This window comes from Harmonia axyridis, chromosome 4 (genome assembly GCF_914767665.1).
Source record: "Harmonia axyridis chromosome 4, icHarAxyr1.1, whole genome shotgun sequence".
Classification (NCBI taxonomy): Eukaryota; Metazoa; Arthropoda; class Insecta; order Coleoptera; family Coccinellidae; genus Harmonia; species Harmonia axyridis.
Genome location: NC_059504.1, coordinates 45,226,576 through 45,254,477, shown reverse-complemented (window position 1 = coordinate 45,254,477; position 27,902 = coordinate 45,226,576). Strand labels below are relative to the sequence as shown.

Genomic DNA, 27,902 nt, shown 5'->3' with positions numbered 1-27,902 from the left:
TCACAACTCAACTTAGAGTAGTTTTCGACGGTTCAATGAAATCTTCATCTGTCTTTTCTATCAAAGGTTATATAGTACGACCCGACTTTTTCGATTTATATCGGTTTCGTACGTTACCTTTGAAAATTCTTACTATACCCAAGCACGAACTAATAAGTGCACTACTTCTGTCTACCCTTTTTTCAAAAATTTCAACTTTAGTACCATATCTTCAGAATCATGGGAAATTATATATTCACTTATGACGAATTCAGTACAGTGCTAGCTCAAATCGAGGCAGTATTGAACTCACGTCCAATATGCGAAATGTCAAACAACCCTTCAGATTTCACCTGTTTGACACCTGGACATTTTCTGATAGGATCTAGTTTAACAACATATCCTGAGAAAGATGTTACATCGACTCCTATCAATCGTTTATCCCTTTGGAAAAAATGCAGTCAAATTCAACAACAATTCTGGGAACATTGGAAAACTGATTACCTAAATAGGCTACAAAACAGACCGAAATGGTTCATTCCTTATAAAAATATTCAAGTGAACGATCTTGTATTGTTAAAAGATGAATTAACACCGCCGCTTAAATGGCCTTTAGCCCGTGTAATAGAATTGATACCCGGAAAAGATTCACTCGTTCGCATTGTTCGTGTTAAAACTCAAGGAGGAACATTCACTAGAGCAATCACTAAGATATGTCCACTTCCATTCTGCACGGAAAACATTGACAATCAAGTATGATTATCAATATAACTCTTTCTTTCTTTACTTCTTTTATTTTTTATTTATTTTTTGTTTATTTTATTTGTTCCAAGAAATTATTTTCCTTATCACTACATCAATTTTTTTATTTTTTTTTTTTCATTTTCACTTTTATCCTTAACCTGGACGGTTCAGCCCGGGGAGTATGTTAAGTTTTGATCAAGGTTCGTAGAACTCAGCGCCGCCATTGTCCAAAGAATCACCCCTGAAGTTAGTTATAGATAATTCCGCGCACTTTATTTGTGTGCTACGCGCAGTCGTCCTTTAATGACGGCTGGCTATAATGATAATTTAACTATGGCCGTTTTATCTGTAGCACTTCTATGTTCTTAACCCTTTTCGATGGTTCGACAAAAGGGTCGAGGTGGGGTAAGAAATCGAAACTTCACTTCAGTTAGTTCGAGTTCAAGTCAGCTCAGAATATCTACACACAGTCTAGTAAGTACAAGTCAAGTACAGTTTAGTATAGTTCGTCGTTGCTCTCGTCCCTTGAGACACAGTGTTCAGCTTGCACATTTCAAGTTAGTTAAATATTGGCCTAGTCGCCACGTGGTTAAAAAAGATCCTTCAGTCGATCAACGTTAATACCCAAGTCGGTAAATTGTTATTGGATAAGTGCGTGGAACTGATTCATAGTTTTCGATAACTAGTTAAGCGAATCTTGTAAAGTGTACATTGTGTAATTGTATATATAAACCTACTTCAATAAATAGTGTGGAAAATTACATGGTCCTTCGAACTTCAACAACCCACCACCTTACAGTCCAATTTATGTATGGATGTTCTCATCTAATAGTTACATCTAGTACTTTAGACTTAAGAAAGGCTATTGATTTCGATTTACTTTTGGACAGGTTGCGAGTGGTGGAGTGATATCAGTGATTGTAAATGGAAACTATTCTGATTGGGTGGAGGGAATTCTGCATGGCTACGTTTTTGGTCCACTTTTGTTTCCCCATTATATCTCCTCTTTGGCTCATCACATAAACTGTGATTACCACCTCTTTGCGGACGATTTTTAAATCTTCACACCAGGATTGAGGAATTTGCTCAGTCCGTTCGACTTTTAAACGAAGTTCTTTCAACTATTGCCACCACAGCTTCCCATATGGGTCTTGTATCAAATACATCCAAAACAAAATCCATCGTCATTGGTACTGAAAAATGTTTGAGTAAGGTAAATAGACATCATCATGATCATGAAATTGTTCTCTGTGGATAGAAGCTGATAAGTCTGGGTTCAATTATAGATGAAACGCTGTCTTGGGGTCCGCAGATTATCAGTATGAGTAAAAAGTTTCACCAGTGCCACCATCAGCTCCGACTTTTGAAGAATTATCTATCTTTTCAGATGAGAACGATTCTTTCATTCACACTGTTGCTTTCTATGCTGACGTGGCCTTTATGGGTCTAATGGTGAGCCAGTTTGGTAAACTTGAACGCTTGCAAAATGCAGGTATTAAATTCTTTTATAACTTGAGTAAATTTGACCACGTTATTGGGTTCAAAGATGCTCTCAACCTACTGCCCATTGGGTTGCGTGAAAGATGCATGGAAAACCTGGTGTGTCTACTAATGCCTGTAAAACTTTCAGACAAAACGGGAGATTTTTCAGATTTATACCTACTTGATTTCGAGAGATCGTGTCTGTTTAAGATGGCGCATACATCGTTTTATTTGACATTTCTCGCGATTCTCGACTCTCGTGACCTTTGAGTATACGAATACAATAATAATATATTATGTTGTATGCTTGTGACAATCTTCTATACTTTGAATAGACCAATAGCCGTATGTCATTATATTTCATTCATATATTCCAATATTATGAAAGTTTGCATTATTTCATTTTCAAACGGCGCCAGACAGAAGCGGGAAATCATACATAATTCATGTAAGCAGAACAACAAAGCAACAGGTGGAATATCTCAAAAAGTCTGAAACGAAATCGAATCAGTACACACACCAGGGATTCTATGCATCTTAGCTGCGTCGTAATTTGCATACTCTGCTTCTGGGCCATAGGGTTTTGAAAGGTCGCATACCATCTTATCTGCATTGCGATATTCGACCTTTCGGAGGTAAAGATCATCATACGAGAGAGCACTTGCTAATCTCACCTTAAGAATAAACGATCATTCCACCAATGCTGTTCGTAACTGTTTTTCTGTGAGATTTCCTTAACATTGGAATCACATCCCTGTATAGATATCTCATAAGCCCGAGCATAAGCCTAATTTCAGGTCATTTTAGATGAGCTTCAAAAGATACTTGACTCAGACCATTGGTTGAAATATTTTCTATGTACTTGTTTTTTCGTCGATATGTTTCCTGTATACTTCTCAGGTATCAGGTATATCTGACAGGCGTACCTGTCAGCCTAGAGAAATAACGAAAACGAGGAACTTATGAATTCGCTCGATAAAAATAACTTTTACCAGCCAATTTTTCAGTTATAATATCACAAGAGCATAGACGATATTCGATTATACACCGATCCACGAGACGTAATTCGCGAAACATCACGAGAGCGCAGCTCGAGTGGTGTTTCGCGAATTACGTCGAGTTCGTATAATTGAAATATATTGTCTATGCTCGAGTGGTATTCGTTATGATTAAATAACAAATAATTTCAATAACTATAACCAAAGCACTGCATTTTGATAATTCAATGATATTTCACTGAGCTTGAATTTTATTTTTTGGGGAACGTCCAAGAATGTTACTATGGAAATTATCATAATATGAATTCAATGAAAGCGACAAGGAAATTTGGCGTTCGGGATGGACTTCTTCTAACGTTTTCAACAAAAGTCTTATTGTTGATCCCTCAGCGAAAGTTCTAGGTTTCAATCTTCCTAGGAAAATTTGGTGTATTTTGAATAGACTTAGAACTGGTCATGGTCGTTGTAATAGTACCCTCTTCAAATGGTGTTCTATTGATAGCCCACTATGTGAGTGTGGTGTAGAAGAGACCATTGACCACTTGGTGAATGATTGTCCGATTTATAAATTTCATGATGGTTTCCAAGCTATCCATTCAGTTTCAGATTTTTTTTTAGAATGGGTAGTTAACTTCAAATCGATATAATGAAAACTAATATTTAGTACTCCTTTCTGCTTCTTTTCTTTTTGTTTTAGGATCCAATTGGAAATTATAGAGTCGTCAACCGAAAAGAGAGGATAAAGGAAATTTTGTTTTGGTTGAAGAGGAAGTCCTTCAATATAAATTATGTCAGCTTATTCTGTAAACGTTTACACAAACCAGTCACTACACCGATACGGGGAGACAGAGTTTTTGCTGAGGTTTTTATCTGTTCTCTTGTATCATACGTTGAAATGTATGATGCCCCGTTACATTTCCTCTGCTAATACTGAGATTCATCGACACATATGCTTGATTGTTTGAAATTAATATTTTGTATTTGCTCTTTCTCAAAAGAATATATATATATATATATATATATCATAATATGGCAGGAGGCGAAACACCAAAACGATTATACCACGTCGTCAAGTAGTAAAGGGTGTTTTTTTAAGGAGCTATAGAACTTTTACTTGCAATAAAACAAAGATGGATTATTCGATTGATATGAATTGTATTTATCCGCAAGATTATCTTCTGGCATTACATTTTAAAAATGATTTCTGGTATATGACCGCCACGGCTGGCTCGGATGTAGTCCAATCTGGACGTCCAATTTTCGATGACTTCTTCCAACATTTGTGGTCGTATATTGGCAATAACACGGCGAATGTTGTCTTCCAAATGGTCAAGGGTTTGTGGCTTATCCGCATAGACCAATGACTTTACATAGCCCCACAGAAAGTAGTCTAGCGGTGTTAAATCACAAGATCTTGGAGGCCAATTCACAGGTCCAAAACGTGAAATTAGGCGGTCACCAAACGTGTCTTTCAATAAATCGATTGTGGCACGAGCCACACATGTTGCGCCGTCTTATTGGAACCAAACTCCTGGACATCATGGTTGTTCAATTCAGGAATGAAAAAGTCAGTAATCATGGCTCTATACCGATCACCATTGACTGTAACCTTCTGGCCATCATCGTTTTTGAAGAAGCACGGACCAATGATTCCAGCAGCCCATAAAGCGCACCAAACAGTCAGTTTTTCTGGATGTAACGGTGTTTCGACATAAACTTGAGGATTAGCTTCACTCCAAATGCGGCAGTTTTGTTTGTTGACGTAGCCATTCAACCAGAAGTGCGCTTCATCGCTAAACAAAATAAAATGGACGTAGTGCGCGATACGTATTCCGCACAGAACCATTATTTTCGAAATAAAATTGCACTATTTGCAAGCGTTGTTCAGGCGTGAGTCTATTCATGATGAATTGCCAAACCAAACTGAGAATAAATCAGTTGACAGCTGTTAAATCGGTCGCCATCTTGAACAGTAATGCCAGCTTAAAGTTATATACCTCGAAAAAACCACTCTATATAATCATTAAAATTCAATACCTTCATCTTAGTATTAGAGCATTTGCGGCTCATAGTGTTAATAGTAATTATCTCCTACAAATCCATCTTAAACTATGCTTGGTTATATTTCGAACAGAAGCTAGAGAGGCATCAGGTAAGACACCGACTCGAAAATTATCACACGTGGCCTGATTCCGTGTACAAAAACTGAATACAATTACACCTACACACTTATGATAGTAATCAATAGTTGCCTGTACTAATTGGGAACTTAATCATCACCGAACTGACATCACAAGACCTCTCCTTTGAGCAATTGCGATAATAACCCTCTCTGCTTCTCAACTTGGCGTGAAATATTCCTTCCACACTTCTGTAACATTTGGGATTAATTAGTGACACTAGAATCTGATCAAAATTTCTGATTCGCGGTTATATTAAGGAATATTGTTAATACTGTAACCCACTTCGGGGATTTTTTCTTCAAGAATATATCTTAAAATTCTTTGAGCAATAAACATAACCAAGTTTTTCGAAAAACAACAATAGCCACGTAGAAGTAATAAGTTAATTCTTGATGGGAATTGGCTCAATGATGAAGGACCTTCAAGGGCACGAATTGAAGCGTTTTCATCTTGACCAGCGAGGAGTCAACATCGGCGTCTTATTTTGTTCGAATCTATGATTGCTTTAGTATATGAGATTAAGTTTTGATATTGAAATAAATACTAAAATTTTATTGAGTTCAATATTTGAACAGGTTGGGGTTGGAATTTTGGATGAAACATAATTCCAAGGTCATGCACAGTATTTGGTGTGACTAGCTCGACGTAGTGTATTGTAAATTTTAAAAACCCACTGAAACAATCACAGGCGATCGTTATCGAACTCAATTAATGCGTTTGAGCCGAGCATTGAAAGACAAACGGCCGTTATACAACGAGAGACATGAAAAAGTGATTTTACAGCATGACAATGCTCGACCCTATATTACGAAAGTGGTCAAGACATTATTGGAAACGTTGAAGTGGGAAGTCCTACTCCACCCCGTATTCTCCAGACGTTGCTCCCTCGGACTATCACTTGTTTCCATAAATGGTACACGGCCTGGCTGACCAGCACTTCCGGTCTTATGAAGAAGTAAAAATATTGGATCGATTCGTGGATCGCTCCAAAAGATCACCAGTTTTTTCAACGCGGGATTCGTACGCTGCCCGAATTCTGGGAGAAAATCGTGGCCAGTGATGGACACTACTTTGAATCATAAATGTATAACCAGTTTTCCAAAATAAAGCCCCGAATTTCGGAAAAAAAACGGCGGAAGCAACGTTGTAGGCCTATGTATGTAGGATCCAGGGCATGACAGTTTCAATGAATTTACAGGGAACGAATTGTTATTGTACATATAATGTAAAAAGGATATGTTATTCTTCAAGGTGTCGAAGATATGTCATGGAGTTGTAAATCTTGAAGAGATTTACTGGGGGTTGGGAAAGTTTGAAGACAACACGGTCGTACCAGATGTGTCACATCTGTGTATCTGGTTCTAGTCCTTCGAGAATTAATATTCGATCTCCAGGAATCCGCGAAGATCTTTGTGGGCGGTACGGCAAAATTTTTATTGGACTAGGGGATGGTACTTTCCCAAAGGGTGTGGTCAAGCCGGAAGGAGGGAAGGATATTCAGAGTGGACGGGGTAAGTTGCGGTCAGGGGACGAAGTAAGTTCGAGTCGAGAGACAGTTCAAGGCAAGTCTAAGACGAGTCAAGTTCGGTCGGTCAACTTAAGACGAAAAGACGGTTAGCGGACTAGATTAAGAGGAGTCGCGAACAAGTTAGAGACGAAACGACCGAAAACTTGAAGTACGACGAGGATGTGATAAACGAAGACGTTTCGAGTAATCAACAAACGAGTTAAAGACGAAATTCAGTACCGTAGTGAGAAACTTGTAATTAAGACGTAATTAGGATCTTTTCAATACTGAGTTTGTACTATATAAGTGTGGCTTTGTAAGTAGATGTAAATAATTGGAAAGAGTTCAATTATTACAAATCTAACAAAGTCACGGAGAAAAAGACGAAAGGCTAGGTAATCGAATCATACCTCTAGATAATCGATTAATCAAGCCTACATGTATACAAGCAGAATCTCTTTCTGATGGAAGCCGTTGCCATAGAAATACTACTCATTTCCAATAATTTAAATTCCAATTAATTGAAAAGTATACAAAAATAAACCCAACATCATAGTAATAAACAAAGTTGAAGAGTTACTCAAGTTTGAATTGTCCGTCTCTTAAGGGCAAGCAACACAGTGAAAAACATCGATCCTAAAAAGAACCACATAAGAATTCATGCCGACTGCAAAGTTACACACTCAACAGTTTTCTATTCTCATCCTTCTCTCTTCTCGTGATTTATCGAGGGTAGCAATAACGCAAGTTGTGTATCTCGCTTTACAATTCAAATTCAATCTAACTTGCCCTCCCTTACTCAGTTGCGGTTTTTCGAATATTAGGTTTTGGAAGTTTTCTTCCGCAGCATCCAGTCGTCGAGTGTTCAGGTGTCTGATCTCGCTGAGATCGACTCTAATGGCGAGGGGGTAACTTTGATTGTTCCTCCGGAAGTTTTAATTGAATCGTTGCTTCCCATGAAGAGGCCGATGAAAATCAGTTTATCGTTTACCTACCGGAAAGTTTGATCGTTTTTCTTCGGCTATTTGTCGATAAAAGTCATCTCAGATTGTCTGGATGAGTTCCGCATTGGTCATTGGAAAATTGGGCCCAGCTTGTTTTTGTCATTTGGAATTTATACGCTTTTCAAATGGATTTTCGTGGAATGATAACAGAAGAGTTTGATGGAATTGAATGAATATCGATAAAATTCAGTTGCAACAAACCCAATTTATTTTCCTTAAATTCTCCTAAAAATAACACGCGACGTGAAGTTAAAAGGTTTTGAGCGCTCTCTTTCATTCATGCACTAGTTGCACCTATGGAGAGCATAACCTATATTCAGTTATGTAGTCTTCAACAGCGCAATTGCAACATCAATGAACTAGTTCTCAGAACTTCTCTTGAATGATTGCCAATGCTCTTCACATTTTTTATTCGATATGCCGCTTTGGTTTTAACAAAAAAAAAGATTGAGAAAGGAAATCCATAATCCCAGCTTTCAGAAAAAAATACCATCAAATGGTACACAAATAGTTTTCAAGCCTAAGATGGCGATTGACGCTTATTGAGTATTCAGAACTGGCACCAAATGATCTCTTATCTCTATCCTTTGGCCGCTGTTTAAGTGTCTTTCAGGCAGAGATACTTGTAATCAAAAGATATAACGATGATGAAAATAATAAGAAAATATCAGGAATGTGATATAGCGATACATTCTGACTCCTAGGCTACCATCAAAGCATGGATTCTAAGGTGGTATTGGAGTGCTGAAGAAATCTCAATGAAATAGGCAAGAATAACATGGCCTGTTCAGTCTAGGAAAGGAATGAAATGAAGAGGCCAACATTAGTATGTTGGCCTCTTCATTCTAGCTAGTGCTAGAAAAGGAGCACAAAATTCTTTCATTGGCTCAGAACTTTTTTGAGGTATAGGTGAATGTACCTCAAAGAAGGTTCAATAAGGTGCCTGCTATTTCGTTTGTTTGTCATCTTGGGTAGGGTTATGCGGTACTGATGATCCCTAATAAGGGTGAAACCGGTATATCGCTATCCTCCCTTGATGACATGCATTCTCCTTGGGTTACTTTCTATTATGATTCCTACGTAATGGCATGGAGACCTTCTGTCTGACAATGGTTGTGTTGATGGCAATTTCTATTGCTGATACATTAGATAACCAGATAAATAATTAATATCATACGATGATATTACTCGTTTGGAAATTGTACTAAATATTGTACTCATTGTTATTTTCATCAATTATATCCAAATATCAGCCGTTTTATTTTGTTACCTCAAAGAAGTTTTAGGAGAAGTTAAAAACCAAAAAAAAAAAATATCCTGACGGAATCTTCTTGTGTTGGATCATTCCAAAAAATTTCTTCGAAATTTTTATACTGATGCAAGATTTAAGAAGTATCTGGATCTTAGCAAAAATATACTACACCCTCTCACTGTATTCCTGAAACTGGGGGGTGAGCTGTAGGTAGACTACAAAGTTTAAAATTCTTATATCATATTCAAAAACCAGAATCTCAACTCTGTCGTTTTAGCGGTCACGTCAATTTTGGGTAATTTTGATTGAATTTGAAGAAAAAAATCAAGTTTTTTCATGGGAATAATTTTTGTTACTTAAATATTGTAGTCGTTTATTGCAAGTTTTTAAATTTTTCAACAAACCAGATGTTGTCAAGCGTGGTTGGAAAATGCTCAAAATCGAAAAAGAGTAGACACCGGACGTCGAAGGGGCCCACATGAAGTTCAAGATCGACGTCTTAGACCTACGGCCATTAGAGACCGATTTACGACAACTCGATCTTTGGCTGATGGGTGGTTAGGAGGATAAGACCATCCTGTAACTGTCCGAACGGTTTACCACAGGAAAAAGTCTTTTGGACTGCAGCATTATCAACTCCATCTGTTGTCACCTCTGATGGTTGAACATCGCCGACAACGATTACAGTGGTGCAGACTGCCGAGAACGTCAACAATGGAATGCAGAATGGCATAAGGTTGTCTTTTTTGATGAAACTCGATTCCCCTTGGGTGCACATGATGGCCGAAGAAGGGTTAGACGATGTCGGGGAGAAAGACGTGAACCTCAGTTTAATGTTGAGTGTCATGTTCATCGGTCAGTAGGCGTTATGGTATGGGGTGCTATTGTACATGCAAATAGGTCAACTTTAGTCTTAATTCTAGGTAACATGACAGCGCTGCGTTACCATCAACAGATAGTGGAGCCATATGTTATCCCTTACCTTTACCTGCTGGTGAATCCAATATTTCAGCAAGATAATGCCTGACCTTATATTGCCAGAGTTATTTCAAACTTTTTCAGAGCAACCCATCTGAATCTTTCGCCATGGCCACCCAGATCTCCCGATCTTTCGTCCATAGAGCATGTTTGGGTGATCATGGGTAGAAGGCTTGGAAATTTACCCCAGCCCTCACGGACTTTGGCGGCTCAGAGACATGAAGTAGAGGTAGCTTCGAAAAATATTCCTCAAGAAGAAAATGACTATCTTATTGCATCAATGCCCAGACGTTTTGGGGAGTGTATTGATAATCGTGGTGGACAAACACATCACTAACAAATTCATTAAAAAAATTGTAAAACCTTTATTTTTTTTTCCAAATACAATCATTTACTCCTTGCTATACTATATGTATATGAGTTTTACTAAAAAGAATTAAAATTCAAAAAGCCCCTTCTGGGTATTGTAGTTTCTTTGTCCATTAGTATATTTGGAGACCATTTCCAAATCGAAATTAAAAAAAAAAAACGGACATTGTGAAGAAATTTTACATTGATTCAAGTATAGAATATCGACAATCTACCTATACCCTTCCTTGACTTCACAATATAATATATCCGTGCAGCATCGCTAAGATCTGTGTACGATCCCTCCCTCTGTTGCAGCGTTTACTTACCGTTACTTCATCCACAATTCAGGAAAGGACCTCAACTCAACCTCAATATTTACAGAAGCTCAAGAGAAATTTGACCATGGCGCAAATTGAATGCAAGTCAGGTAGGTATTAAGTTTTGAATGCTATCGAAATTATCTCAGGTATCTTCACAGTCGACTATTATTAGTAGTAGTAGTAGTGTATTGAAAACATTACATTCATTTAAAAGATCTCTAAAGATTTTCTAATAAGAAGTAAGTAATGGGACTTATTCTGTAAAATTTATAATTGAGCTACGATTTATTGAAATTGTGTTTGTCAACACAAACACAAAACAATGTGAAGCAATTGCAAACACAGCATAATATTCGAGTTTGAGAGGATGTACATTTCTGTATATTTCAGTTAATCAAAACATTATAGATGTGGATCCCTAGATCTTTCAAAGAAGTCTTAATATTGTTGACGAATTGACTTTAAGACTCAATACTTTGGTAAAAAAAATCTCATGAAAAAGTATAAAAATATCCACCGAAAGAAATGATCTACTTCAGAGAGAACGCTTTTACTTCTATGATCTACAGATAACAAGCTTAGACTATACTCACCCAAAAAATGTTTTACTGATCGACAATTCTGGCCTGGGTATCAAAGTGTGAATGTGAATATTGAACTGCGTGTACATGTGGTGAACGATTATCAGTAACCAACAGAGCACACATAAACGAACGTACTGTAGACTGAAAGCCAATGAAATACAAAGTTCAGGATCCTGCAACAAAAATTCAAATTATAATCGATATTACATTGAACATTCATAGTTGTTTTTTTTTCATTTGATCAGAATGTGTAAATATATTATGTAATGAACATATCCAACCTAGAATTCTTTTTCACAATTGATATGAATGGTGATACATAAAAAAGAACACATCTTCTGTAGTTGAGTAATTTCTCTGTGGTGCGCATAGGACTAACCTAAAAAGCTTACATGGTGTTATTAATCGTAACTACACTGAAACAATATCAACGTCCTACTTCGCTTTATTTCTTCATTGAATTTTCAACGAACTAATTAAATTACTACCTACTCAAATGCAAATATGAATTTGGGGCCCTACTAACGAAGGTTAATAAAGAAATTCGCGAATCCATAATAATCTCATTATATTCGAAAATAATAATTATCTTAATAAGAATTTCGTAATCAGTTTCATGTAAAAATTTAAAATATTAGGTGACCGACCTATTGACATTCAAAAAGTGAAAACTAACGTACGATGTCTCTATACACGATTGTGGCGAATCCGTTCATTCTGTTCTGTCATACCTTGTAGAACACAGATTTCATAAATATATTTCATTATGATGTGTTGGTACTCGGAACTCTCCTGTCATGGATTTTTCTGCTATCTGTCAAATTTGTGATACAGAAAACAGTTCTGCCAACTAACATTTTCCAATGTAAAAATCACTAAACGATATTTAAGAAAATATATCATTCATTTCAATGAATATTTTGCGAATTAGGGAAAAATAATGTATAATACTCGTACTGAAGGCTCATTCTAACACTTGTCCATTCAAAAACTCGTCACTTTGTGACTTGTTTTGAAATTTTGAACTCGTGAAAGAATATAAAGGCCTTCTGCACTTGTATTATAAATATCATTACGCCTTTCTCATAGAAGCCCTCGTTCCTATTGGCAAAATATGAAGACAGTCGATTTCCACAAGCCTCTGTTGAAGCGAATTTTTCACCAGTAAAATTGTTCGCTATGGTCTGGAACAGATGGCAATCACTTTGTGCCACGTTTGGACTATAAGGTGGATGCATAAGAACCTTCCAACCAAGCTCCAGGTGCTTCTGACGAGTCATTATCGATGTGTGTAGCCTGGAGTTATCCTGATGGAACACAATTCCTCTCCTATTGGCCAAAGCAGGCCGCTTCTGGGCGATTGCTTCCTTCAGACGGCCCAATTGTTGAGATTACAATTCCGAGTTAATAATTGTGTTTTAGGGGGAGCAGCTCTATAGGAGATAATTTCCTGTCAATCCCACCAAACACACAGAAAAACCTTCGCCTTCAATTCTAGTTTGGCCACCGTTTCCGCTGGCTCACCGAAATTCGATCACGATCGTTTTCGCTTGACGTTGTCGTAAGTGTTTCTCTTTTCATCACCAGTCACCAATCGCTTCAAGAAAAGGTCGATTATGCTGCGATTCAGTAGTGATTCGCAGATGGAAATTACGGTTTTTTGAGTTAACTCGTGGGTACCCATACATCGAGCTTCTTGCGACCAGCCTTATGCAAATGATTTGAGACTGTTTTTTGTTTAATAATCATAAACATTATTTTCATTTTCAGCCGACTGGCTTGCAATGAAAACTGTAAAATATAACGTATTTTCTCTTTGGTAGCTATACGTTCAAACAAAACTGAGTCAACTAATCACAAAACTATCTAGTGGAACCCGATCGGACTCATACAATCTCGCATTTTATGAGTCCGATCAGGTTCCACTAGATACAGATAACTGAAAACCATCTATTGGAGAAATACCGGATTTCTATTTACTAAACAATGGATTACTTTTTACATATGATATAAATTTGAACATCTCTTGAAATATCATTGAATTATTTTCATTCCATCAGGCCATCAAGCGTTCAAAGCTTTCCGAATTCATTAAAAATTCCATCCTGTGCAGACAAAAGCGACGTATTTCATTTTATTTGTTTGTGGATCATATAACGGTGAAATATTGTGGGAATTTCAACAAAACATTTTCCGTTGGAAAATGTCAGATTTATTGATGCCACCATGCGTTCACCGACAATTTTCATACGATAAATGAAATGAATACTGAAAATGTCATATTTCATCTCCCAACGAATCAAATTTCATGAATATTCAATTTCAAAAACGACGATGAAACAATTGCGTGGAGAAAAATGATATTCAATTTGCATATTGATGAGTGATGCTGGGAACTTCCATTCATTGAGGCCACTATGGTGGCAGGGCTGGCAGGTTATTTTATTGTGAACATTTTAGTGTTGATTCATTTCTCTTTAACGAATTTAATTTCAGTATCGACTTGTTTCGCTCACGAAGAAGGCTGAACAAATACAAACTTTTTTAAGACACCTTGTAGATTAGCGTTTGTCTATATCGCAGTCAAAACATTATCTAAATTTGAACGTCTACTTTTTAAATTATCAATCAATTTCTTTTTTTTTTGACTAATTAGTATAACTGGGAATTCTAATTCTCATCACTTAGCTTTCTAAAAAGGGATCGTTGCTCTTAGAGTCTGCAGTAAACAAGAACAGATTCACCTCTGCGGTAGCAGAATATATCTAACTTTGATTAATCGAGGGCACTAATCCCCATAAGTCGCTCAATCTGGATCACCTGCCTGGAACTGAACGATTTAGCAGCTATAAACTGGATGAAGCGATATATATTTCACCTTTTTCCATTGAGATTTATGTGCCACATAAATTATTCGCCTTGTTGTTTTATCACTTTGTTGCGAAATAATGAGGAGTGATACTTGGATTATTGTCATTTCGAATCCATTATATATTTTCTCAAATACAATGTGTCTCAAAAGAAAGTTTATATGTAGGAAAAAAATGATTAAAAAAGTAAGACTTTCGTCGAATTTATTTCATTAATTATGCAAATACACTATTTGGGAATTTATTCCTTGAAAAAAAATGTTGTCCAAATGTCTACCTTCTCGTGATGACAAGTATGCTCTGTGATGACTCTCATTTCGTGTCGAAGATTTTGTTTTAACTGGGCTAGGGCAATTTGTTTACTAAGCGAAACTTAAGATTGAAAGCAACCCTACGGCTAAAAATCCATTGACATCAGGACCTGGGGTGGTCTTTGGTGGAAAAATTCCACGAATTCAAGTGTGTGCTTCAAAACACATCTAACATCCTCACATAACACTGTGGACGGTAGGTGCACGCAGTCTTTAATCTTCAAAAAAGTAAAGGCCCTTATGGTCACCTTTGGCGTATGGCGTTCTGCTTCTTTACGTTGAAATGAAAATATTGCTAAATGTTTGAGGATCTCAATTGTCATTTACGAATTCTAACATCTGAATGGTATCTTGGGGTTTTTATTTTAGCTTTAGATATTTGTGCAAAATAACGCGTAGCGATGATCTAAGTAAAGGGTGTTTTTTTAGAGCTATAGAACTTTAAATTTTATTTATCCGAAAGATCATCTTGTGGCATTACATTTTAAATATGATTTCTGGCATATGACTGCCACGGCTGGCTCGGATGTAGTCCAATCTGGAGGTCCAATTTTCGATGACTTTTTCCAACATTTGTGGCCGTATATCCGCAATAACACGGCGAATGTTGTCTTCCAAATGGTCAAGGGTTTGTGGCTTATCCGCATAGACCAATGACTTCACATAGCACCACAGATAGTAGTCTAGCGGTGTTAAATCACAAAATCTTGGAGGCCAATTCACAGGTTCAAAACGTGAAATTAGGCGGTCACCAAACGTGTCTTTCAATAAATCGATTGTGGCACGAGCTGTGTGACATGTTGCGCCGTTTTGTTGGATTAACAGCTCCTGAACATCATGGTTGTTCAATTCAGGAATGAAAAAGTTAGTAATCATGGCTCTATACCGATCACCATTGACTGTAACGTTCTGGCCATCATCGTTTTTGAAGAAGTACGGACCAATGATTCCACCAGCCCATAAAGCGCACCAAACATTCAGTTTTTCTGGATGTAACGGTGTTTCGACATACACTTGAGGATTAGCTTCACTCCAAATGCGGCAGTTTTGTTTGTTGACGTAGCCATTCAACCAGAAGTGCACTTCATCGCTAATGGACAGAACCATTATTTTCGAAATAAAATTGCACTATTTGCAAGCGTTGTTCAGGCGTGAGTCTATTCATGATGAATTGCCAAACCAAACTGAGAATAAATCACGGTCGCCATCTCGAACAGTAATGCCAACTTAAAGTTATATACCTCGAAAAAAACACCCTATATATTGTATATACTATTTATTGATTAGGAACGCACGAATGGACTATAGATTCATCATCATTGATTCGATTTCTTTCAAGACCGGCTGAAAATTCGAAAATTACAGACATCATGACGAAAATCCCCCTGTTCTGGAAACAAGCTCTCAAAAACTAAAAAAGAATGCTTATGAACCTTTCCTTGCTGTTCTCACCTGAGTAAAACAAGGTAAATTCAATTCTTCACGGCCCTATGGACGATTCCAGCAGTTTACGTGTAAGCTTGAGAACGCAACGAATAAACGAAGTTTATAGCCTTAGTTTTACGTATATTTTCTCGTTGTTCCCGGAAAACTATACTAACACAACGTGTGGAAAGATAATACAGGTTTCCTTCCTACAAATTATCGTTGCTTATGCGGAAATTGTCGCGAGAAATCCATTAAATCCCAGGTTCACAAGGAAGCGTCACGTTCACAGACTTTGAGGTACTTTGTTTCGAAGCTCGACAATTCAGAAGTTATGGCCTTTCCTGCTACATTCCCACCCAGCTTATCACGTCGAAATGGAGAGTGTTGAATTTTTAGTAATGACGAGTTTCTGGCTGGAAATGCCTATATTTTCCGTAGTAAATGATGCTCACATATTGCCGGTGTGACCTACTTTTTGATGCTGCGCATTTTGTTTTTCCGAATCGTATTAGCGATGTTTTATAATAGGGATTTCGTGGCAATGAAACTCGTATGCATTGGCATACAATGCCTTCGACATTTTGAAGTAAAAACAAAGAAAAAGGTAAATGGTTGCAAAATGGTGAAAGTGCATCACTATCTATACATATACACCGCGATGGCCTATTAGACGTTTATGGAAAACTAATCATAATATTGTGCTAAAAATTTGTATGTTGGGGTTTGAGACAATGATTTTTCTCCCTTAAATTTTTCAGACCTCTACAGCTTCCGGTTATACCGGAGACGTACTACTACTTCCTTCAGTATACAGTATATTATTGCATCATCATATATAATTTTTTATAGCAATTTCAGCAATGTGCCATACCTTGGGTAAAAAATTAATGGTTCATGAGTTAATGGGACTCTTATGAAAAAAATTGAAGCGACAGGGATACATTTTTTTAAAAAATATTTCTACAGAAATTTTTCTTTTCGTATAAACCTTTTTCATTTTTGATTCTGCAAAAACTTAACACCATTTGCAATTTTGATCAAAAATCTACAAGGTATTTATAAGAAGATCATGAATTTGGAGAATCAAATTCCTAATCAGAACAAGGAGTATCAATGAAGTATCGCAAACGATTTTTTACAAAATTACAGTTAAGCAACTTTTATATTTTCTGAAGATATTTCTGGAAGACGGACAGACAAATTCTCAAACATAAACTGTGAAATTTTCTCTGAGGTTTGAAATTCATTTTCTCTGACCAATTCTAAATGTTAATGATCGAAAATAATAAACCTATATAACCCAAACCATCAAATATAAATTATTGGGTCCGATGAACAAAAAGGAAAAAAATTCATAACTTGTTGTCGGATGAGAATGGTGCAGACTTTACCCTCCGTTTTTTCTGGGCATTGAAATTGTTATCCAAAGGTCAAAAACAGCTTCATTCGAAAGTTTGAACTCGAACTGCGTCAACATGGATAGAATCCAAGCCGTTTCAATATATACGCAGTAGAAGTCGTTTTTTAAGGGGGTGTGGGACGACATAATAGTTATTTATGTACGACGACACACCCGAATGCCCTCTTGCCTAAGGGTTTATAAATCGCCGAGAGCATCAACATCCCTCAATACCCATGGTGCCTATACATTTTTATGTCATATCAGTTAATTACTACTTCCACAAATTTGAAAATTAAATTCAATTTGAATTCAGCATAGTGATAGTATACATATAACGTATCTTAATTTTCTATGAAACTGCAATAGAAAAACTGACACAAGGTATCAGAATACTTATTGACAATAGTTATTTATGCAACAAGTGCAAAAAGTGAATGTTTATTGCAATAAACAATTTTTGCACGAGTTGCATACAACATTTTTTCTACGTTCATGCAAAAAGCAAAAAATGATTTATTGAGGTGCGGCACTAGGTGTAGGAAAATGAAAAGCGCAACTTGAATACTTTATTATTAATATCGATTTTAATTGAAACAGGAACTAATACGTTACGAACAATTGGTGCAATTTTCAATATGAATATTTCGTAGTGAAGTACATTTTAAATCCACTTCTTGATTTCTTACTGCTGTAAACGTACTAGTACTTGGCAACTGCACATCGTTATTTCCTTCAGGCTGAAATATTTGTTTTGCAACACTGAGTTCGTTTGCATGTGATTCCTCTACGTATCCCTCCGCTACTGTCGACGATATCCATCAGCACGTTGAGGTAGAATGACAGATGAGTGCAATAAAGAACTTCTTTTTCCACTAAATATAGTTCAATAAAGTTTTGCTTTTTGCATGAATGTAGAAAAAAACTTTTATGACAAAGACTACCAAATTTTTGTGGAGTGGGTGACAGGAAACTGTGTGGATTGTATATTAATGAAACTGTACTGATTGGATATTTTATCGATTTCTCCAAAACATTTTGTCCGAGATATTTATTGTTCAATGGTAAAGTAGAGTTATGATGTACAGGGCTGGCGCGGCGCAAGCTATTTTGGCGCCTAAAGCAAAGAATATTTTGGCACTCCTGCTGAAAAAGTAACAATAACAACATGACCTCCTTCATAAAACGGGTTTTTAAGGATTTCTAATTGAATAAAACAGCTACTTACGCTGTACCTAATCTAATGAGTGTCAAAATGAAATGATGACTCATTCAAACGTTGAAATCGTCATTATTCCAAATGGCATACCTCGTATTTCAATTTTTTATTAGGTAGCAAATTTTATTGTCTTCCAACAATTTTCTACCATATAAAAAATACAATATATGGTAGGTATTGAAATGATCCCAATATTAATGTTTGAAAAAGTCTATAATCAATCGTTGTATTTTGAAAACCTGGTAAATTTCTCAATCGAAATATTTCATGCATATAAAACTCTTAACAAACTTGGGTTAATTTATTCCATGCAATCTGAAGATTCAATAAAAAAAACATATATTTGGTTCACCCTGTGTATTTCCAAACAATTTGAGAATGTAGCTCTAATGAAGCCTAACGAAACTGAGTTGAAAAAAAAAATCGAAAATTTCAGCACTTTACCGTAATATAGCGTTGCAATAATGGCTGAACATCCTCTATATAAGACTCCAAAAAAGAGGTCTCAAAATAGCTTGCAGATATACCTTCCGAGTTGATATCCAGACAATGAAACATGAATCCATGATTGCTGCAGGCAATCTAACATTCATACCTCCTGAGACTGGTTTTTCTTCACAGAAACTTGATAGGTATCCAGACAATGAAACATGAATCCACGTTTACTGCAGGAAATCTAACATTCACAGGATCCTTTTAATCTCATTTCAAATCGAATGAGAAATGTTTTCAGCGTTATCAATTTGATTTAATTTTGTTAATAAAATAGGCATAGAATAGTTATTTATAATACAAGTGCAGAAGGCATTGATATTCTTCCACAAGTTCAAAATGAGTTTTTGAATGAACGAGTGGTAGAATGTGCCTTCTGTACGAGTATTATACATTATTTTCTTTAATTCATTGCATTTTTATTGAAATTAATGAAATATTTCCATAAAAATCATTTAGTGAGTTTTTCATTGATTGGCAGAACTGGTTTTTTTTCAAGGCAAATTGATGAATTGACAGATAAAGCCGTGGCGGAAAGTTCGGAGTATCAACATATGATAATAAAATATAACCATGAAAACTGTGCGTTTCTGATATATTCTCGCACGATTTTGTTCTACAAGATTTGGAAGAATGAACAGAATAACCACAGAATTAGAGAAATTATTTTTCTGTTACCAATATGGCAGCTGCCAAGAGCAAAATGTACTCAATACTAACGTAGGTAACTAATCAATTGAAGCAAAATAACAAAGTGGTTGGACATAAAAGTTACAGTAGGCCTACAGTCAATGTACAGGGTGGGCAAATAAGCGAGGTAAGCGGCTATATCTCAGGAACCACTCATCGTAGAGACTTGCGGTAAAAAATTTTACCACTAAAGTAAACAAAAGAAAACACTGGAAATTGCTTTGAAGTTCATACCTCCACCGCTAGGGGGTGTAATAGCTATCGTCGAGTAGAAAAATGCATTTTACTCGAAAAATTTTCATATTAAGTTGGAAAAAAAATATCATCACTGTAATCCTTGGAAAATTCTCTATCTGTTTGAATTGTCACTTTCGATTTTGCGACATCGAATAAGGGTGGGGGAAAGATAGAAATCTGACTGATTGAAATGTCTGTAACTTCAGTTTGGCTCAACATTTTTGAGCAAATTAGATCTTATTTGAGAGACAACATCTTGTTGATTAAGGAAAAAATATACTCATGATGAATTTGATTCAGCTGCTTCCGATAGGGAGCGCTAAGTCAGGAGTTCATTGTTTTGTTCATTTTTCTCTGAAATTTCAAATGTAATGATAGGATTTTCTTAACAGAAACAAAAATTTCATTGAATTCGCATGAAAAAACCTGAAGGTCGCAAAGCGATAATTTCAGGCGTTCTGAAGTTATGGCCCAAAGAAGATATTCTTCAACCGATGCACTGCGAAAAACCAAATTGAGTCTTTAAATTCTAACAGAAACAGAAATCCCATCAAATTTGTATGAAAAAACCACAGGGTCGCAAAGCGATAGCTTCAGGGGTTCTGGAGTTATGGACGAAAAAAGATATTCTTCAACTGATGCACTGAAAAACTAAATTGTGTCTTCTTTCGGCCATAGCTCCAGAACGCCTGAAGCTATCGCTTTGCGACCTTTTGGTTTTTTCATACAAATTTGATGGGATTTCTGTTTCTGTTAGAACTTGAAGACTCAATTTGGTTTTTCGCAGTGCATCAGTTGAAGAATATCTTCTTTGGGCCATAACTTCAGAACGCCTGAAATTATCGCTTTGCGACCTTCAGGTTTTTTCATGCGAATTTAATGAAATTTTTGTTTCTGTTAAGAAAATCCTATCATTACATTTGAAATTTCAGAGAAAAATGAACAAAACAATGAACTTCTGACTCAGCGCTCCCTATCGGAAGCAGCTGAATCAAATTCATCATGAGTATATTTTTTCCTTAATCAACAAGATGTTGTCTCTCAAATAAGATCTAATTTGCTCAAAAATGTTGAGCCAAACTGAAGTTACAGACATTTCAATCAGTCAGATTTCTATTTTTCCCCCACCCTTATTCGATGTCGCAAAATCGAAAGTGACAATTCAAACAGATAGAGAATTTTCCAAGGATTACAGTGATGATATTTTTTTTCCAACTTAATATGAAAATTTTTCGAGTAAAATGCATTTTTCTACTCGACGATAGCTATTACACCCCCTAGCGGTGGAGGTATGAACTTCAAAGCAATTTCCAATGTTTTCTTTTGTTTACTTTAGTGGTAAAATTTTTTACCGCAAGTCTCTACGATGAGTGGATCCTGAGATATAGCCGCTTACCTCGCTTATTTGCCCACCCTGTACAAGCTCTCGGGGATTAGACCCTTTATCTGTCTCCCCTATCAACTCCCAACTAGCTGAATGTACCACTATCTTATCACTTAAATGAAAACAATAAACCAGCAAAAAATGTTTCTTGTTCGGGAGAATAGAGGTGTATTCGAAGTTGATCAGTTTTCAGCGAATAACGAGAGTTGTAATATTAGGAATATTCCGTGGAAAATGCCGGGAAGTCTAATTTCTCAGTTTGACCTGGCAGGTGACACTTTTCCTGGAAACCGGCAACGTTGCCCGGAGACCGGTGCCTGGTCGACCTAGAGAACCATATGCAAGGGAAGTCCTTTATGATTAAAACGTGAAATAACTTATTTCCTTTTACTTTTTAATCATCAAGATGAATTTCCGACAAGTAATGACTGAGACAATCAAACACTTGAAGTCCTTTATATCGCAAATATTACTCGAATAAGGAATGGAACGGGCTGTTATATTTTTTGAGGGCCTATAGACTGGTAGTCTCAACCAGTACCTTAAGGAGGCGGTTACATTCAATTCAATGGCAAGAAGACATTTAAGAGAACCTTGGCAATCACCTAGACATAGAGCTACCCGACGGCAATGGGCAGAACACCACCAAGACTGGCGCATATTGGCGCAACGTACATTTTTCTGACGAGTTACGATTCAGTTTACAAAGGGATAGTCGATGAGGAAGGGTTTGGAGACGTCAAGGCAGACTAAAGCCTTCAGGAATTGAGTATATCCCTTCAGGAGAAGAATGTAACTCATCTTGAAAGCGATAATAAACTCATAAACCGTAAAAGCGTCCGATTTTTCACTGCAGTGTGGATTTCAAAGAAAAGTAAAATAATTATTGGTTCTTATTATTATTATATTGTAATAATTATGGAAAAAATTTCGTTCTTCGTCTCTTCGTCTTCGCGAGATTGCGATTTGGAAATCTTGGGGGGCATAATAACACCCAGTACCCCCCCCCCCCCATTTCTACGCCATTGAGGGAGGCCAAAATTTTTGACGATGTGTGTATTTCTCCTAAAAATTCCATTCTTCATATCATCTAAAACTCTATCTATGGAAATTTCAAAGGTCAAACCTTCTAACCGTTTCGGTATGACGTTTTATTTCAGTGAGTAATGAACCAAAAGCAAATCCAGGAATATAAGTACTTTTTTCACATAAAGCGTTGTTATGGACATGTCAAATCGAGAGGAATCTAATTAACTGCAAACATCCTCTTCAGTTCCTCGTCAAATGCATAATTGTCACGGGGGTTAAATGATTATGCTTAGAGCGAACTCCTGCTGTGTCGAGTTTGTTTTAATTGAAGCTCAGCCAAAACCGTACCTTGCATAATTCAGGGGATGTTCCCGACAGAGCTGGCTCTGCAATACCGCACGAAAGAGATCACGTATGGTACGTGAATTCTCTTCGCGACTCATTTATCATTTTACGGTTCATTTGGAGAATCTTAACTTCTACGTGATGGAGAGAATACTGGATATAAATCGAAATTACCGCAGTGGGGGCTGAAAGCCATGTTCTGTGTCTGTTCTGAAAATGAAATTATTTCTAACAGGGAACCTTTGCGATCGTTATAAAAAAAATCATACCACGTCTCAGATGATTTTATATATTTTTGCGATAGAATTTGATGAAGGGTTTTCCGATAAGAGGTTTCATTTTGATATTAACAAAAAGAAGGGAATCAATGGATGATTTTTTCATTGTAAAGAGGAAGGTATGCCGTTAAGGATGGAAAAGGATATCAGCCAAATGTCTGCCACGACCATGATTGTGGCACCATATTTTTTGTTCATAAAATTTTCCACTTTTCAATATCTTTCAATTCCAGCCATGAAAAAATTAATCATTGCTCAGTAGCGTAATCCAACGCTTGCACCAGCCTCATTTTCGAATGAGTGATCTAAATGTCTTGTGGGTTGTGGTCCTCTTTTATGGAATTACACCTTCAATTCCATAAAAATCACCCTGTAACTCCGTGGATATTCACTTTATAGAACACAAAGTGCAGGTATATAGAAATTTGAATCCATGCATATATTTGGACTAGAAAACTACCCACTTTCCCAATTCGACTTCCTGATGGGGTTGCAACCCTCTCCAGGAGGTTGTTAGTAAAAACAATGAAACAATGACCCTATTGTCACCTATACATCTCTAACATGGTGGACAAAAACCGAGGAAGAAGATCTACATGTGAGGAAGGAAATGTAGCCTGCTGGAAGCAATAAGAATTTCCCTTAATGGAAAAGTCCTTCCTGGAAACTGGGTTGGACATATGAGGATAATGAATCAATTAGATTCAACCTCCTCGAAAAACAATCGGATGTTATGCCAACCACGTACGATTTTGAAAACGCCCTTTGAAACGGTTATAAATGTCTAGTCTAGTCTCGTAAATCGTCTGAACAAAAAGTCATCCATATGGTCAAGGAGGTTGTCAGTTTTATTAACGTCATTGACGACCTCCTTGGGTTTCTATGAATGGGTAGGGTAGAGAACAAAAGATCTGCATGGTCGCAGTTCCCGGAAGGCTTACCAAAACGACCTCATTCAAATAATGATAGTAGAAACAAGCTTTGTATCCCAGATCATGTCCCCCTGTCATCAAAAATCGACCTATGTGAGTGTTTTCACAAAATTCTGATACGTTGTTGAATTATTGAGGGTGGCCACTTTCAAATGAGACACCCTGTATGTGGTACTGTTATAAATATTGGAATATGAGATGACCCAGATAGTTTCACAGCCAGAAAATCGATTTTATCTATGAGGCATCTCCCTTCCGGCATCTCCGAATTATAATTAATGTCGTCTATCGCCAACAAAATCCTCCTTCATAAAAACCCGTATGTCGATTGTCACGATAAACCGAATAATTTTCCGGAAAAAGTTCACCATCCAGTGAACTGTCACTTAACCAACTCTCAGAAATAGCAACCACGCTTTATTGATCAGCTAAAATATTAAAATTTTTTTTTTGAGTTTTGATATTGAGCCCTTTTAACGTGGCCATTTGAACGTCCTTATTGGTTTTAGTGTGTTTTTAGGAGCCGTTAAAGAAAATGAGAGAGGTTCTCAATTATTTCGACAATGATGTTTGCCAAAATTCTGTTCCACATGTTAAAAAACTGATATTGATTATTTTGCAATCAAATCTATTCCTCTAGCTATTCACGTCGCAAATTATCTGAGAAAATTGACATCACAATTTAATTCAATCGCATTAATTAATTGATTAAAATTTATTATTATTTTGGGGTTCAAAAAAAGTGCGCTCATGGTTGCGGCATGACAAATAAAATTGGACAAGCGTTTTTTCAGAGCCGTTCAAGAACATTGGAAGAACTATACACATTTTTATACCCATATAATTTCCCTCATTTCGATGAAGGCCAACCAATTCCTGGAAGAATTGCAAAGTAATGATAATAATGACTTTATTTTCACAATCGACTTTTTATTTTACAGAATACCTAATTAATTGTGTTTCTCATTTGTCTGATGAGGTTAAATATAAATGTTTTAGATTTTATTACTTCCCTTCAATCTTTTATTATTTTTTATTGGATTAGGTTTATTCTATTTGTTTCAAAGTGAATATTTAATAGGTCGTGATAATTATTTAAATTTTTTGCCTGATCTACGCAATTACTGACTGTTTATTTTTATATTGGGAATAATTGTAGATACCATTTCGCAAATCATGGGAGTCGGGTCGCTCTACTCCTCAGATATCCCGAAAACAATAGCATTATACCTTCTCTGTGTTTTATTTCATCGATTCCATCCACAATATGAACTGAATCTGGGAATTCCCTCGATATATATTCTTTTTCAGATGTTCGATTTTACCCTTAGGTGTTTTTGTCTCCTTTGCGTGACTCATCCTTATGTCGTACATATTCTTATTCGAGCAATTCACCTAGTTTTTCACCCAAAACATTTATTATTCCAGATCAGACAGAATGAACCAATATATTTTTTAAATTTCTTATCTTCACATATGTTTCACAAACATGTTTCGAGAACAAACCTTTTTACCTTATTTAATTGATCATGAGTCAACGGCATCTTGAAGAAAATAATATAGGAACCCTCTAGATATTAAAGGGTTTTCCAATAAGAGGTTTCATTTTGGATATGGGCAGCTGACATCGTTAGACATTTGACAAGTTGCCGCGACACGAGGCCTTAAATCATATTCTCTGAGGCGATTTCTTATTGTTTGAGTGCTAATTTGCACCCCATGAGTTTGCTCAAGCTGATTTTGAAGGAGGCGAGCGGTTGCAAACCGTTGTATCAACGAAGAAACACTCAAGTAACGTTCTTGAATGACAGTTGTTACCCGTGGTCTACCCTGTCCTGGTCTTCGGACATTCATACCTGTCTCCCTGAATCGCTGCAACATTCTGGACACACTTGTATGGGAAACTCTGAACCTTTCTGCAATTCTTGTATATGTCCACCCTTCTTCTCTCAAAACTACCGCTTGGGCACATTCCTCTGGGTCAAATTGCGTGCTTCGCGTTGCATAGTGATCGAGTGTAGAAAATCAAACTAAAGAAAAACTATTGATCACTTGAATTGATCGAGAACAACTGATTTCCGAATGAAGCCAATACATTCAAAATCTGATAATCTCATCTTTTTTTATTCCTGCTGGGAAAAAACATCTGTATTGAAGAAAAACGTTTGAAGTGGATAACATATGCATGCATAATTCTGATAATAATAATTATCATTGAGAACACCTTCAGTTGTAGAATAAATTTGAGATTTCCATAATGTGCGTTAATTTTTTTGCGCAGTGTATTTAAAATCTAAGAGGAACATTGAGGTTGAAACACAATATGAAGTGTTTTCCTAACCAACGTTTCCATTATAATTATTTATTTTTTATTTCTATTTTCATTGTATACTCTATTCAAAAATATTCATAACTACCCACCATCCCTGAAAGAATTGTGCTCTATATTAATGTTTCTGTATTCTACGTGTGCGATTCTACCATAAAAGTCCCATGAATCAAATAAATGTCTTTTATCAGCACCATACAGCCGAATCCAAAAGGCTAATTCGTGAAACTTCCCTGAAAAAAACGATTTCATTGGTGGTAACTCATTTTCTCCCTTATGAAAAAATGGAGGTTTACAGTGGCCATAACTTGTCACAACATCATTTTATATCCCCCCAGACTTTGATTTATGCTCTCGTGACGGTATCTGAGTATAACTAGAGAGTGTCCGAGATCATCCATCAAAATAAATGAAAGGGCCTGGTCCTTCACGTAGGATCAAATTATGCCGATTAATCATCTCTTCTTTCATAATATTTGTGCTCTCGTGAGAGCCGAATTGGCTTCATGATTCAAACACTTAACGCGGGATGGATTGAATGTTTTGACTGGCTTGTTTGGTTCACTGGCAAAATATCTGATTTTTCCCGAGAGATGAACTAATGGACTAAATGAAAACAAGAGCAAAATACTGGTCATGGTCCAACTGATAGTTGAATGAATAAGATAAATTGACTTGAAGAATATATTGTCATCTTCTTCATGGGTTATGATATTTGCTCAGGACACGTAAAGGGGTTTCCAATAATAGGTTTCATTGATTGGAGCATTGAGAAGAGTAAGTCCTTATTTTAGTGAGCAAAAAAAAAAGACCAAACTCACATAATTAGAACTATTTAGAGGGACACCACAGGGATACTGAAAACCGTTAGAAATACAGAGGGATGAGTATATGTTGGTGTGAACACATCCAAAATATCTCCAATGGTTCTCGAGATATCTCTTAAAAACTGAAAAACGAGTTTTTTTTCCATTATAATTCTTTTATTTCTGAAAATAACTTCAGCCATTATCCAATATATATAGATATTCTAATGGTGTCTTCAGGAGACAGAGCTGGAGACTGAGTTATCAAATAAATTTGTTGACAGTTATTATGTGGAACAGTCTTTTTTTAAATTATGTAGAACAATTTCTACAGACATTGCCAGTTGTACGCTTTGTAGTGTTGGTGTATCAGCATAATTATGTGATTAATAGGATGTTACCTATCAAACAGATTTCAGGTTTTTACAAATTTCAAGAGGTGGTTTCACATAACAAGTTATTTGACAATTCTGGCACTACTTAAACAAAGAAATGAAAAGGAAGTTCAAATATGCGTAATGTTTTCGATATCCCTGTACTGTAGTGTCCCTCTGAATAGTTCTAACCCTGTATATTACTCGAATATAATAAATAAATAAAGTTCATTATTATTATTATTATTATTAATATTCATTCTGTGCTTGCATACTCGATTAGTATGTGGTCAAATACATCAGTCAGCAATTTACAGGGGGTACAAAGGTTGCAAAGTCGAGCTTTGAAGGCTATATACAATTTACCAAATGATAATCCAACATTCCAACAACTGAG

The 27,902-nt window shown here is 36.4% G+C and overlaps 1 protein-coding gene across 2 annotated transcripts in view; it reads right to left on the bottom strand.

Moving 5' to 3' along the window:
• Window positions 1-27,902, bottom strand: part of LOC123678275 (adhesion G protein-coupled receptor E3-like) — a 193,417-nt gene that overhangs the window by 45,568 nt on the left and 119,947 nt on the right. For both annotated transcript variants that reach the window (XM_045615244.1, XM_045615245.1), the window contains exon 4: window positions 11,392-11,555. In XM_045615244.1, the coding sequence (XP_045471200.1) occupies window positions 11,392-11,555 (164 nt within the window). The remainder of the gene's footprint in view (window positions 1-11,391; window positions 11,556-27,902) is intronic.